This window comes from Ambystoma mexicanum, chromosome 4p, assembly GCF_040938575.1.
Source record: "Ambystoma mexicanum isolate Mex_15411 chromosome 4p, UKY_AmexF1_1, whole genome shotgun sequence".
NCBI classification, from domain to species: Eukaryota; Metazoa; Chordata; class Amphibia; order Caudata; family Ambystomatidae; genus Ambystoma; species Ambystoma mexicanum.
Window position 1 is genome coordinate 257,047,913 of NC_090927.1, and position 11,543 is coordinate 257,059,455.

The following is an 11,543-nucleotide window of genomic DNA, read 5'->3' on the forward strand; positions in this document are numbered from 1 at the left end:
AAAAACCTTCACACCTAACAAACAAGTCCTCAGAGAGACACAGGTAATCAATAGTAGAGCCAGGAGGACACCTCTTCCACGTTAAGGCTGGAGGAATGTCCAGCGAAACATTCCCATTAGCCATTAACAAATTCCAGTCCCTCAAAACAGTCAACTATTTCCGGCCATTTACAGATGATGGTCAATATGATGTTTTTTGACCCAGAAATAATGTAGTCATGCACTGCGAGTTAAGATCTTCCATCAATATTATGCCTGCAGATCGATAGAGTTTTTACTCTCAATAACTTTTCAGAAATAGAGTCCAAAACCACAGCAAGTTCTGAGTGTACAGGGTTCCAGTAAATATTGATAACAATTATTTCCTCTGGACTCAGTACCTCTCTTTGCTATTTTGGCTGCTAATAAACCTGGAAATTGAGTCGAAAAATTAAATCGAATTTTGAACCTATTGAATTTCACAATGCAGTCAAGAGTCCGCCAAAAGTACAACTTCCCTTACTCTGAGTCGCTAGTTGTTCAACTATAAAAAAAGACATCCACCCCAAAACGGTGTAGAAACCAGGTTTCTTGGAACAAAGTAAAATCATAGCTGCCAAATATTGCCTCTCTTGTTGATTTATTGAAAGAAACTGGAACCCTTGTGTATAACAGCCCAGCAGTCAGAATTCTCTGTTCACTAGAGAGCATTCTCAGCAACCCCCAACCTCTGAATGATCTGGCTCACAATGTCCGGTAACAGAGACCAAACCTTCTTGTTGGTCTCATTTTGTGTAATTAAGTCCCCAGAGTTAGACAAAGATGTTTTGTTTGATGACGTTCCATTTGTCGAGATGGTACCACCCAGAGTTATTAGACTCCCATCCACCATCTGAGGTTTTTTCTGAATATTTTCATGAACATCATTGATTAGTAATTTAGACGAGAACTCTAAATTCAATTTCCTAAGCTCAGCATTTGCAGCCAATAATGCATTAGCACCAATTTCTGCGATTAAAGTAACATTTTCAGGGGGGGAAACAGACAAACTCAAGGTCATTACTTGAAAAGAGATATAGTTTGGGGAAGTTCTTTAAAACTGCTAACATGGCATTATGGTTTAGAGCTTTTACATCCTTTCCTTTTGTTTTTCATCCATAATCTAGGAATGTCAATGGGTTTACTGGAGAAAGGATCCGAATCAGCCCCTGTTTGCGCCTCTGCTGCATGCTCTTCTATGATCCGACCCTCCTGAACTGAATTTATGGAGCAAGCCTTATGAAGAGTAGTTTCTTCTGCTATCTTTACGGTGGAACCGAGTTGACACACTATCTCCTGAGTCCCCCTCAAAGCTTGACTTGCAGAAGATGTTGAGGAGGAGGACGGGAGAGCATGAGCATTTTTTCCGTAGAAATAAATTGGTTCCCACTTAATTGAAGCCTGAGCTTTCACTGTTTGCATTCCAATGCTCACTTTACTTAGGAGAAGATTAGGCTTCTTTAGCGAAGGACCATCCAAAATGGCTGGTGAAGATGAGACCGGACACTGACCCTTCCCTGTGTTGCAGTCAACATGAAAGGAGGTTGTTGCTCTGCATCTTTCCAAATTAAGACAGATGTAGGATTATTGTCAACGCCCTCTTTTCTCGGTAGTGAAATTGCACAAATAAAGTTGGTTTTCACTGTGTTCTTAATTTTGCTGCCCTTTTAGTTCTTCAGCTCGGGTTCCAAGTGTAGTAAAGAAGACTCCATGCATTCACCAATTGCCTTCATTTTTTCATTCGTTTTTCCAGATTTTTTTCTTGCTTTCGCTTCTGAACTCAGGGTATTGTGATGGAGGCATGGCATCACAAGTAGACGCAGACACAAGATTGGCAAGTTCATAAACTTTTATTATAACTTGAAAGAGGGGTTTGAAAAATTCCTAGATTGCCCTATAGCTAAAGATAGAAGTACTCTCAACCATCAAAGTAAAATAACACACGCCTAGTCATTTGTCAGTCAAAACAAAATGGCCTATACTAAAAAGGAACTATTGCCTGACCTTACTCTACTACAATAAGGGGCTGATTCACAGAAGCGTTTTATAGTGGCGCCATCCCATAGGAAAACGCTCTGTGAATCAGGCCCTAGGTGTGTATAGGGAAAGAAGTATATGTAAAGGGAAAAATAGTGTTCAAAACAATATGTCAAGGTAACTTAGAAAAACTCCCTTCCCTCGTTTTAACACGGGATAAGGTGGCACACTTGGGTCTTAGAACAGACTCTGGCTTCAGCCACAAGGATGTAGCTCGGGCCACGGACCAGAGCCTTCCATGAAAAAATTTCTCTTGGCCGCACAAAGTCTTCTGTTCATGCCAAGTTTCTTATTTGCAGGATGCCTTGAGTTCATTTAACAAAACAAAAGTTACTTTCCTCCAGAATTCATAGTTCACAAACTTCAGGCTTTATAAATCACATAGGTCTCCCTTTGTCGGGCTCAGACCTTACAATCACACTTTCTCACAGTTCGCTACAGGTCTTCCTCTGTCCGGCTCGGACCCTCCAAATCACAATTGCTACAGTTCACTTTCCTCATCAAAGACTTTTGAATGTGCGAGGGGTTTTACAAATACCTCAGCATGACTACTTTGATTACAGTTCACTTTTCGTATTCATTTTCCCACTGATGTCAGATAAATTTGTCATTCATGGGTTTCTCGGCTTTTCACTTTTCCGGTTTGCACCACTATGCACATTTAAACAGAGACCTTTGATTGAGCACTTTCGCTATGCAGGACCACTTTGTTATCTCTCCATGTCTCGCTTTTTAAAAAAAAAATATTTTAATTTCACTCGCTTCTTCTCAGTATACGCGCAACATTAATTCTCGTGATACACTGTTGCTCCTTGTAAATTTTATCTTCCACACGGACCAGCCTTTCGTGTCTTTCTTTAATTCACTGGCTGTGCTGATTTCTGTGCTTGCGTCTTTGATCTAGGAGGCAAGGTTGATACCACAGCTGCTGGTTCACCTGCACAACTCAGTCGCTCGCCCGGGAGGGCTGCTGGTATCCTTCGCACACAATGCCGGATTCACGGTTCTCTTCCGTCTGGGTCACTTGTGCAGCCTTCAAGATTCTTTGGAGGTAACAATCGTTCGCCAGGATGCCCAAGGTCTCCCCACTCCTTTATTTTGCTTCTCAGCCTGCCGTCCTGTTACCCCTGCTTTGCTGCTGCCCCGGAAGAACTGCTCCTTCTCGTGCCTTGCCTTGCTCAGAGTGTGTCCCAGTGCTCCACTTTTTATGCATTTGGGGAAAGTCAATAGGTATCAGGTGTATGCAATTGTGATCAATTTCCTGACTCTACCTGACTGTACTAATGGGACATGTCTGGTGTAATGTTTGAGTGTTAGTCTTTCTTTGCTCAGACGTCCTCTTCCTCGGCTCAGTGTTTGTGCAAGAAAAGGGGGGGAGTTGGAAAATGGGAATATCCTAAAAAATAGCATGGGGTAAAGGGGTTGAAAAGGGAGGTATACCGCGTCTCACTATCGGGTATCTCACCCTCACTCCCCAAGGATCCCTCACCCAGGTGATCCTACCAAAATGGCCCACCCCCAGGGTCTGGATTCAAATGCAAAGGCTGTGGCCTGGCCACCTGAGCAACAGATCCCTGGGGACTAGCCAGTGAGACACCCTCTGGTTTCTCACAGTATCCACAATTTCGATCATGTTCTCAAGTCTTACTCCATTCCTTCAGAGTCATTAGCTACATGAGCTAATCTTCTGAATTCTTCCAATACTGATTCTGAGAGTGGAGTATTATCTAGCTATTATCTAGCTATTGGTTCACGTCCTCTGCTGCTGATGGAATCACCATTGCCTTAGAATTCTAGTAGCTTTTTTGGAGTTTATCAGTGAGAGCTACTACGTTTCCATTCGTTGCTTCCAACAGGTGATTCATTTCCATTACCTTTCCATGCCAGGCATTCAAAGCCGTAATGAGGCCCCATTACTATTGTATTTATTGCCGATTTTAAACCTACCATTGATGATTCACATCCTCCCACTTCTTTAGATAACTCCATAAGGATTCCGGAGTGCACTTGCACTTCTCCTCTCAATGAAGCAAAAACATTCACCAAGGAGGCCAATGCAAAGTTCAAAGCTGATAGTGTGGAATCGTTAGAGCTCGACCGAGTTTCAGGGTGTGATACACATGCCGTCTGGTTATCAGACTAGAGTTGCGATGGACTTTCTGACAACAGAGTTTGGATGCCCAGAGCAAAAATGGGCCTAATCGCTATAGCTTCCGCGAAGGGGCTTATAAGGGGGAGTCTTCGATTTTCCCTTGGAGTTACACTATTTAAGGTCTCCACCAAGCCCCTGACCCCAACTCGGTATTCCGTGACAAATTATTCAACATATTTCATTCTTAAAGATCAGAATCGCCTAAACTGCGAAATTTCCTCTTTGTAAAGTAGTGATTTATTTTTCTTTTTATATTTGTAGCATTTAGTGAATATTCCATGCTGCATTCATATGCGGCTCTTGACTCCTGGGCCACTTTAGGAGAACTAATTGGTAAGCTTGAGCCATTACAAACTAGTGCTTCAAATGCAACCAGATTAGCTTTAGCTGCATGGACTTGAGCAATTGTTACTGAGTCTTGAAACGCTGATCGGGTCCCATTTTGCTGAGTAGTGGGCCGCTCTTGTGCAAGCACTTCATCCAATTCAGGCACTCTTAAGTCATTCCACAGCGGACCACTATGCAAATTGTATATTGTGGACATCAGGTTTGCTTCCTTACTTCCCAGAACCAAAATTGCGTGACCCTTTATCATCGCAACCTCATTAGCGGTGTACCACGCCCACTCTCACTCCCACTCTTCCCACTCACAACATGCTCACAATGTGTCTCTAGGTGGGGTGCGGGCTGTAATCGTGGCCTTGGCACGGGAGGTATTAATATGTGTGTTGATATATGGGAGCAGTACACAAGGGCAAAATAGGAGGAAGAGAAGGGCTCGTAGCCAGTGACTGACTGGCTAAATCCCAACAAATTTCCTGGCAAATTCAATATGTGGCAGTGTATAGCAATGTATGGCTCTGCTGACTCTCTGCTTACCACACACGCATGTCGTACTGCTCAGCACCACACCAGGTCACTACAGTTCGCCACCCGACGCCGCAGATCAGATGCAGATCAATGTGATAGCACTCTTCCACTCAGACCTCAGACCATGGCACTCGGCCCACGGTCCCCTGGCCACGCTGCAGATGCTGGTGCTGACGTACAATCTTTTCAGTCTTTCAGTCTCTTTCAGCTCCATTAGGCTCTCTGCTAGGATTCCTCCAAAGGGCTAGAGGAAAGAACCTAGATACGTCAAGCCGTGCTGTTTTCTGCTCTATCCATAACCGTAATCCATAACCGTAACTCTCAAGTCACAGCCATTTCCGACGACTTGCTGCCAGTTTCAACAAAGGCTTCCATCTCCTCTCTGACTCAAGAAAAGTCACATAGGCCCCCTCCCCATGGATGCCAGCCAAAATAAAACAATGTTAAGTGTTCTTTCACATCCGAGTGGAGGGGGCTGATGTGCGCACTTGCTTTTTGTTAGGCAGAGAGGTGAGGGAAGCCTTACCTGAAACTGGTGGTGTTAAAGTTTTACTTTGTTTTTTTATTTTTTATTTTTTCTTGATTTGGTTGTAAAAAAGAACAACCTTTCAATAAGTAACAAAATACATTTTCATAATTCATCATTTGTATTACAAGGTCTAACACTAAAAGGAGATAGTAGTTGATCAATTGCATTTACGTTTGGATTTTTGCAAGACAGACAGTAAATAGTTCTAAAATCAGACAATGAATCAACAGAAAGTATAAATACATTAGTTTAGTTTAGGCCAAGAGAATTTAACAAATTTATAATAGCAATTCTGATGGATGTTTGCTGGCAATTAAAAAATCTTTCCCGCAAGGATTGATATGCTAAAATAAGGTAGTCACATAAGAAGTGTTAAAAATACAATTTCCGTTTCATAAGTAGAGCAGGACAACAGGCTATCAAATGTTTCAGAGTTTCCACTTGGTTGGAGTTATGGCAAAATCTACATGTATTCCTAGCTTTGGAGACCATTTTCTGTTTTGATAAAACATCATTTGTTAGCCGCAAGTTAAGACGGAATCTTAGAAATAAATGTCTGTATTTTGCTGACGGAAATCTGATCAGATAGGACTCTAAAATATGGAAGCACTTGGGTAAGAAGTGTTCAGCCTGGAAATGATGGTAAGTCATGCATAGTTCTCTTGGCAGGGCCTGCCATACTGCCACAGTTTTTGTTTTGCCCTAATGGGATTTGTCATCAAAAGATCATCAGATATGCCTGCCACAGTCATGAGATTTGAAATGTTCTGTCTCCAGGCAGACATGACTATATGCTTGGCAGTTTTAACATATGTTGATAATACATTCATCAAGGAGCCTATGTGCGAGGGTAACAAGCACTTTCTATACTGGGAGCATAATTTCCATAGATATGAGCTATTCAGGGATAAAAGGCCTAGCTCATGTCTTACGATACATATTGGCTGACTCTTGGGCAGCAACAAAACACGTTTCCAGAAATAGCCTTCAATGCGTAGCCAAAATATTTCAGGTAGTCACGCTCTTGATTCAGCACTGGATGTAATGATCGGAACAACTTTCTGTTTATAGAATGTTAAAGGAGGAAGAACAGAAAATCAGCCATATTTTTGCATGTAAGATATGGTCTTGGGCTTCGGCCGTTTGAATTTTCCTATTTAATTCAAGCAGGTAAGGGCGATCCGAAATGTGTTGTTTGTGTTTGGACCTAAGTATTGGTACTCAACAACAGTTCGCAAGGGTTTATTTTGCAAAAACCAAGTGAAGGAAGATTTACTAATATGGTATCTGGTTGCGCATATTAATACTTTGGATTTCGCAAGATTCACCGTGAGGAAGTTGAATTCTATATATTCGACCAATTAAGTTATAAGTTGCTACAAGCCCCTGGGAGTTTTTGCTAACAGGAAAAGATCGTCAGCATAGAATATCCAGGGGATTGCTTGTTGACCCAACTTGGGCGAATCAGAAATGATCTTGACAAAGTGATATCTCATATCTGAAATAAAAAAAGTTAAATAGCACGGAAGCTAATATGCAGCCTTGTTCAAGGCCTCTGTAGGTGGAAATAGGGGCTGAAAGCTTGCCATCCAGGGTTAGATGAATCTGAATGGTAGTGTTGGAATGAAATTGCAAGATCTAGGACTGTATGTACGTCGGACAGCCAGCATTTTTCAGTGTTTTAATTGAATTCAGAGTTTGCAAGTTAATCATTGTTCCCAAGCCAGGAACAAAACCCGTCTGAAGCGGATCATGTAGATTCATAGATCGCATCCACAGGCGAAAGTCTCAGAGTACTAAGGGGGCAAACAATTTGCCAGGAACATCAAGCAAGGCAATACGTCTGTAATTTTCTGGCAAGTGACAGTTGCCTTTCTTGTAAATTGGTACAATAATTGAATGGCACCACGAAGGAGGCAGTTGACGAGTTGTTAGTACCCTAACAAAGATGTTATAGAGAATTTTGGCCCAAGCTTGAGGATGAGACTTTAGCCTGGCATTGCTCAGACCATCCGGTCCAGGTGCTCTAGATGAGCTAAGTTTGGAGATATAAAACTGTAAGGCAGCCTAGCCCGCTCAGCACCCAGCTTGACCCCTGATTATTGCCCCATGGAAAATACTGAGTAAATGAAGGACATTTGGGAAGTGAGGCCTTTGGGGAGCCTTCTCACAGGCCTCATCATTTAGGCTGTCCAAAGAACTTGGGAACCATTCCAAGCCTTTACACAATGTCCCGGGTCACCCTTCCTCACTGAACAGGTCGGTAGATTGACAACAGGATACACTGTGGACCTCATTAGGAAACCATGACCAATGCAATTTCCCCTTGCTTGCAACAACATCTACAATGTTGACTTTCACTCTAGGCGCTAGCGCCAACGGAATTCCGACATGAGGTGGCGTGCTGCGGCCCGCAGGCACCTTTATGGTTAAATCTGATCCCTACATATGGGTGTCATAATTAAAGTACGTGTTCATCAGCAAGATGTGCCTCGCTCTATGGCTTGCGCAGCATTTACAGGACTGTTAAAAGACTCAAATATTCCAGACGACACAGGTTGTTCAATTCCCCTAAAACCGGCCTTAGAAGTGGGTCAGACAGCACACTGAGTTAAGTGCTCCAAGCTGATGGTTGGTTGTGATCCTGTAGGTTCCAATTCACACTGTAATCCTTCAGCGGGTCCATAGATGATGTTCTATGGAAGTGAGCAGTAGTTACCCATTCCTTTGTAGAAATTTGATACAGCAAAAGTTGAAATACCAAATACCATATGAAAAACAAGTTTTCAGCTGGCAATTGGAATTCAAGCCTAAAAGGTACGAACTCATGTGCACCTTGTAACGCTGCTCTTCAGTGTATATTTCATTATCCTGCATTTTTCCACCACATTTCCAGGCTTAATTCCCCAATCTGTGCGCATTCCCCTTCCATCATGAAAGAGCCAGGAGTGCCTTCTGATTGAGTCTGCCGGTCCAGGGTATACAGCACTTCCAATCATGAATTCACCCATTCAAACCCCAGTGTGTGTATTGGCTCCACGTGTATTCGGCTGCGTCGCCGCTCTCTCTGGAGGATGGTGCATATGTAATGTACTAGCAGCTCTATGCGATTTCATCCAGGAGAATTGGTTGAATCTAGATCCTTCTATTTTTTTTTCTTCTTTTAAGCCATTTGGCCGCAAATAAATGCAGGGGGACCCCGGCAGATCATCCCTTTCCCCCACCTTAATTATTAGCCTTACCCACCTGCCACATACATTTGCAGCTAAATTCGGCGCCAACTATGTGATGGATTTCGATTCGACCAAATCTCCTACGATGAAACCTTCCTATCCTCTAACCAGCATCCACACTGAGACGCATTAAAAACTGCCTAACTCCCTTCCTGTGTCTGCCAACTGCTTGCCCGCTTCCCTCCTCTCTTACTTCACCCTTGCTCATACTCCCAGAGGACTAAGGTCTGGTGACCCCAGGTGAGGGTATGATATGACTTGGACAAGGATTCGGCGCTGTGAAACCACTGCAGTGATGAGTCGGCACTGTAGAAAAGCGGAATAACGCAATATAACATTCACTCATGTAATCATTCTTCAATAATCCCCATTCCGTCATTCCTGCACTCCCCTGTTCATTGAGTTATGAATGCACTGTTTAATTCCCCCGCCTGTTCATTCATTCATTCATTCAACCAGCGATCCGTTCGTTCATCCATTCCCTCAGTCATGTATTGGCCCAGTATTTCCTCCATCCATTGATACATTTATTATTTCCCAATTCATGTGGTCTCCCGTTCAATCAATGAGTCATTAAAAGGTGCATTCATTCGTGCATTTACTAATTCACCCACTCATTCTCCCTTCATTCCCCGTGAGTTCGTTTGTTCGTGAATGCACTCATCCATGCATGCGATCACTCATTATCCTGTCATTCATCCATTCACCAAAGTATGTAGCCCCCCTCCATCTATCCTCATAACTCCACGCCTCGTGTATTCATCCATTCTGCAATCGACTCATTAATTCACCCGTTGACCAATTCATTAATTCCTCCCTTCATTCCTAAACCCGTTCATCTATTAACTAGTCCGTCAAAACGCATTCGCGCATTAAGTTATTTATATAGATACATAACAATCTATGCATGCAGTCGTCCAGCTCCAATACATTTGTTCCGTCGTTCGCCCATTAATGAACGTGTCCGTGCCTCCGCGCACCTGGCCAATCACATACATGGACCAATTAGAGAAATGATACACTCCTCCGTCAGCCAATCATCTTATTCATGCATCCATTCATTCCCCATCCACCCACTTACCCATGCATTTCTTACAATCAGAGTGTCATTCACTTTACCTTTCATCCCTTCATTGGTCATTCAATTATCCATGCATTCGCGCCTGCGGGTGGGAAACGCATGAATGTATTAAAGGCAAGTGTCCGGCAAGCCGTTAGTCATCCATAATTAATCCACCCATTGACTGCCATCCACTTCTTCATTAATTAATTTCATCTTTGGAATCGGATGCCAGAGTTTCATTGAAGCATTACCTAGCGCCCCTCTACGAGCGGACGGAGGGGCGCTTTAGAGCGCACACCTGGGACGGCAGGAGGCGGCGCAGACTGCGCCGCGCAGTGTTATGGCCCGCGACTGCTCGACCCTCGCTAACGCGCTCTTTGTTGCGCTCTCCGCCCAGCAGACGCCATCGACGTGGGGGAAGCACAGCCCGGCTGCAGGGGCTTCTCCATCCAGTGAAATGGCCGCGCGCTGCTGATGTAACAGCCGGAGCCGGCTTCTTTTGCGGTTCGTTTCCGTGTCCCCTGGAATTTCTTTTTGCTCTTATTTTTAGGGGAATTCTATAGTACCGAGCGCACGTGGAGCGCTGTGCAACAAGTAGGAGTAATATGACCTATCAATTCACATCTGGCCATGCCATTATTTTCAGAAAATACAGACAGGTTGCCCAGTGAGCTAAGCGCTCGCTGCTGAAGTCTGGGTTCACAATGAAAGTCTCGACTCAAGTCATAGGTGTACCCATTTAGCATATCATCCTTCCAAAATTGATAAAAGGAGTGGAGACTCTCAAAATCTGTGGGTGGCTGGCAGCGCCAATAAAGGGCAAACGTTACGCTGGCGAGTGCAATAGAAAGACACATTGGGGTTGAACCTGTTCTGAAAGTGCGATATTGCCCAGGGATATTGCATGAGGATTAATGGGCAGCGACTCACCTATCAGAAGCAGGAACGCGCCCGCAGCGTAATCCACAACCGGGTGCAGCTTTGAGACAAACTTTGGGTCCATCGTGCCCGTCCTCCTCTTAAAAGCGCGCTAAATTGCGCAGAGCGCTGTCCTGTTCATCCTGCCCTCCGGCGAGGCTGAGTCCAGACAGAAGAGGCTCTCTGAGTGAGAGGACACAGCACTCACTCGCGGAGAGTGTCCGGCAGATAAATAAGGGATGAGGGTGGGGGGAGGGTGGCGCAGGTGATAGGGGGCAGGGTCCAGCGCTGCCAGAGGAAGTTCCCACTCCTCCCGGGAATGGTGGGGGAGGTGGGACGGGGTAGTGTGACACGCCCAGGAGCGCACGCTGAGGGTCCTCGTCCCCGCAGAACAGAGGGGGTGGCTGAGAGGTAACTAGGGTGGTCCGATCCAACCACATGCAAGGGAGAGTCTTCTAATTCCCGGAACAGAGGAGGGGGACATAGAGGGGTGATAGTTAATAGGACAGGTAGGGAGGCTCCACTCCACCCTGGAAAGGGGGTGGCGGTGAGGGGTAGGGGGACAGGCCGGCACTGTGACAGTGATGTTCTAGGAACTCGGGCAGATGGAGTGGGTGGTGAGGTAATGGGGAGGGGGTGGCAGAGCCAGCCAGGGTCTTCTGCAGCCAGATGGAAGGAGGGGGGGGTCCTTTAATTCCGGGAGTTGGGGGAGGTGGGAGGCAC

General features: G+C 44.7%; 1 protein-coding gene across 1 annotated transcript in view; it reads right to left on the minus strand.

The window, feature by feature from the left end:
- LOC138453182 (opsin-5-like) overlaps positions 1–11,271 on the minus strand; it is a 448,655-nt gene extending 437,384 nt beyond the window's left edge. Inside the window, exon 1 of the mRNA XM_069605785.1 lies at positions 10,833–11,271. Coding sequence (XP_069461886.1) covers positions 10,833–10,905 — 73 coding nt within the window. The 5' untranslated portion in view covers positions 10,906–11,271. The remainder of the gene's footprint in view (positions 1–10,832) is intronic.
- Positions 11,272–11,543: the final 272 nt, after the last annotated feature.